Below are 2,931 nucleotides of genomic sequence, written 5' to 3' on the forward strand. Positions count from 1 at the left end.
AAAGCAGCAGATAAATTTGCATAATTGATTTGTGTCGGTGCAAAATTGTCGCCATATAATTGTTCCAATCCGAATCCGCCTGGTTGACATTATCGGCCCAGTTAACATTGCCCCAAGTATCATTCATCTCACACAGCATGACGTCTGATATGGGGACCAGATGGCAGCTCCCATTGGAGATTCCGTGTACATGTCATCTGGACAACCTCTGCTCGGTTCCGATGGATGGAATTACGTTTTCGTCCAGTCCGGTTACTTAACGGATTTGAATAAATTAATAATGAGGGACACGGGACTCGTAATAAGATTCCTCAATTGCTCTCGGAACTTACTCTGGGACACTGCATAAATAAATGTGTTTGTGCATGAACTCAAATTCCTAAGCATGTCGCCGGTCTGCTCCATGATAGTGAAAGGGGCATTGTAACTTGATTCTGTCAGTTGAGCTTCTGTCAACTGTGCAAGTATGAAAAAGACGAACGTTACCGACCATAAGATCATGAAACTAGCAGATATGGTCAGCAGTAAAACGATGGACTTCCTTCGGTTTTCCACCTCTGGATCATTGTGATCCTCACTGTTATTATTTCCACGGAGTCCCCTCCTCACTCGATTGGCCTGCACAATGTGCCTGATGGTTTGAGCATTGAACAGTAAAATCAAGAGAAATGGGATAAATGGGGTAAGAATAATTTCAAACCACGTGAATGCTATCCATATGGTTAAGGTATAGAAGCTTGGTTTTACATGGCAGGACCATGGAACATCGTTAATTATCTGCCGAGGTTCGAATACAAAGTTGATTGGAGCGTTTTCCATAATACTTAAGGAACACACAACTGTTATAACGATAGCCGCAGTTCTTTCTGTGCAATATTTTTTGCGGAAATTTTGGTGACAGATGGCCACGAATCGGTCAAAGGTGAAAGCGACAGTTAACCAGACAGACCAATCGATGGACATGAAAAGCAGGGCGATATTGATGCTGCAAATAGGAGTGTAGTTCAGGAAAGAAAATGGGAAATAACAGTCCTTAATTTCATACAAGACCACTCCAAATATCAGGACCAGCAGATCAGCCACCGCCATGCCCAACAGGTAACGGGTAATGCATTTGGAGAGGCCACAGTTTCCGCGGGAGAGAACCACAACCGTCATCAAATTAGCTGTAAATAACAGAAAGGGCAATTACTAACCGAAAATGTATTGATTATTTTTGGTCACTCGAAGCTCTCTCTCTCCCTCTCCATCCAAGCTTACGAGTTCTGAATAGATAAATAGCTTTTTGTTTATGGAATCACAGAAAGGTTACGGAAAGGAGGGAGTCAATTCGGCCCATCGAGTCCGCGGTGGCAGTATGCAGGATCAATCCAGCCAGTCCCATTCACGCCCCCGCAACCTGCCTTCGCCGCCCGATCCCTGCAGCGGTGCAATGTTTTTCCCTTCAAGTATTTCTCCAATTCCCCTTTTGAAAGTTAGTATTGAATCTGTTTCTTTCAGGCAGTGAATTCGAGATTATCACAACTCGCTGCATAAAAGACTGATTCCTCATGTCCCCTCTGGTTCTTTTGCCAATTATCTTAAATCTGTGTCCTCTGGTTTCCGAACCTCCTGCCACTTGAAACACTTTCTCCTTATTTGCTCTATCAAAACCCTTCATGATTTTGTGGTGGCCAGAATTGAACAAAATACTCCAGATAAGTTCTAAACCAGCATTTTATAACGCTTCAGCATAACTTCCTTGCTTTTTTACTCTATTGCCTCTATTAATAAAGACCAGGATTCCACATGCTGCTATTGAAACCCATCAAAGTCGACAGGTGATGTTATCACACCGACGGCAGCAGCAGTGCTACAGATAGACACTGTTAAAAATTAATAAGACCTGATTAGAACAGGCTTACCGGGAACACCTATCACTGCAAGGATAGGGTAGTAAATGTTTTCTACCTCTATGATTACTGGCAGTCCCATTTTCGGAGAGAAGTGACTTTGTTTGTTGACGTTATAGACTGGTAGTTCTTCTGTTTTCAAAGCAGTCTTATTTATACCAGAGGGAAACCTCAAGTGAGGCACGAGCATTAGTTACAGTCCAGTTAACAAACAAATTAAGCCAAGCTGCGTTGACTCCTACTGCCCAGGGTGGAGGACGTTGTGCATTGATATTTCCTCTTTGAAAGAATAAGCCTTCCAGAATAATATTTTCAGAAAGAAATATTTCCTATTATAACACAATGAGAAAGAGAATGGACGAGTCCAACTCGTGCATGAGTGAAATTGTGAATCAGGGACGGGAGGGTATCTCTGGACAACCTAGCAGAGGTTGTCCAGTTGACGTGCCACAGGGACGTGAGGGCATCTCTGAGATCGTGTAACGGGCAAGTGCGGGAATGTCTGCGATGGAGAAAATTACAGCCTCCGTTGAGCTTCAAGCACGGCTCACAAATGAGTCCATTCAGGCCCTGACAATGGCCGGCCAGACGCAGGGTGAACAACAGTCTGTGGCCGTAAAGAGGCAGGCAGATAGTCTCGCACTGGCCTGAAAAGGCTTTACACATGTCCTCCAAACTGATGTTAAGCAGAGTGTTAGGAGTGGCCTGGTCCTGAGCCATGGGAGGGATGATGTCGAAAGGGGACATGGAAGTGGGGACGCCACTCAAAGCGCTCCCACATCTCACCTATTGCCCCCACCTCTCAAACAATACCTGCACTGCTGCCTCCTCTCCGGGTGGCCGAGTCTGCCCCTGCACAGGTGCAGTTGAGCAGTTTTGGAGGGGCCCTCACGGGCACCGAAATCCAGAGGGCGTAGGCCCAAAGCATCTGAACGGTCAAGGCATGAACAAGAGCAACCTGACGCGACCTCTGCTGCAGCCACAGGGGAGGCACCACGTTGGAGTAGTCGGAAGTGAAAGGCGACGGTTTTGTGAGCAA

At 45.7% G+C, this 2,931-nt stretch overlaps 1 protein-coding gene across 1 annotated transcript; it reads right to left on the reverse strand.

The window, feature by feature from the left end:
• Positions 1–252: 252 nt before the first annotated feature.
• Positions 253–2,639, reverse strand: LOC137320061 (probable G-protein coupled receptor 139). Its single transcript, XM_067981864.1, has 2 exons — positions 2,414–2,639; positions 253–1,166 (listed from the first exon to the last, which is right to left on the reverse strand). The coding sequence occupies exons 1-2, from the start codon at positions 2,637–2,639 to the stop codon at positions 253–255; spliced, it is 1,140 nt and encodes a 379-aa protein (XP_067837965.1).
• Positions 2,640–2,931: the final 292 nt, after the last annotated feature.

Source organism: Heptranchias perlo, unplaced genomic scaffold (genome assembly GCF_035084215.1).
Source record: "Heptranchias perlo isolate sHepPer1 unplaced genomic scaffold, sHepPer1.hap1 HAP1_SCAFFOLD_97, whole genome shotgun sequence".
Classification (NCBI taxonomy): Eukaryota; Metazoa; Chordata; class Chondrichthyes; order Hexanchiformes; family Hexanchidae; genus Heptranchias; species Heptranchias perlo.

What these genes read in the sequence shown, in the direction of transcription:
- LOC137320061 (XM_067981864.1), bottom strand. Translation starts at nt 2,639, where the DNA reads ATGTCCCCTTTCGACATCATCCCTCCCATGGCTCAGGACCAGGCCACT. An exon ending in CTTGAAGCTCAACGGAGGCT is followed by an intron (nt 1,167 to 2,413) that starts GTAATTTTCTCC and finishes TGTTATTTACAG; the next exon opens with CTAATTTGATGACGGTTGTG.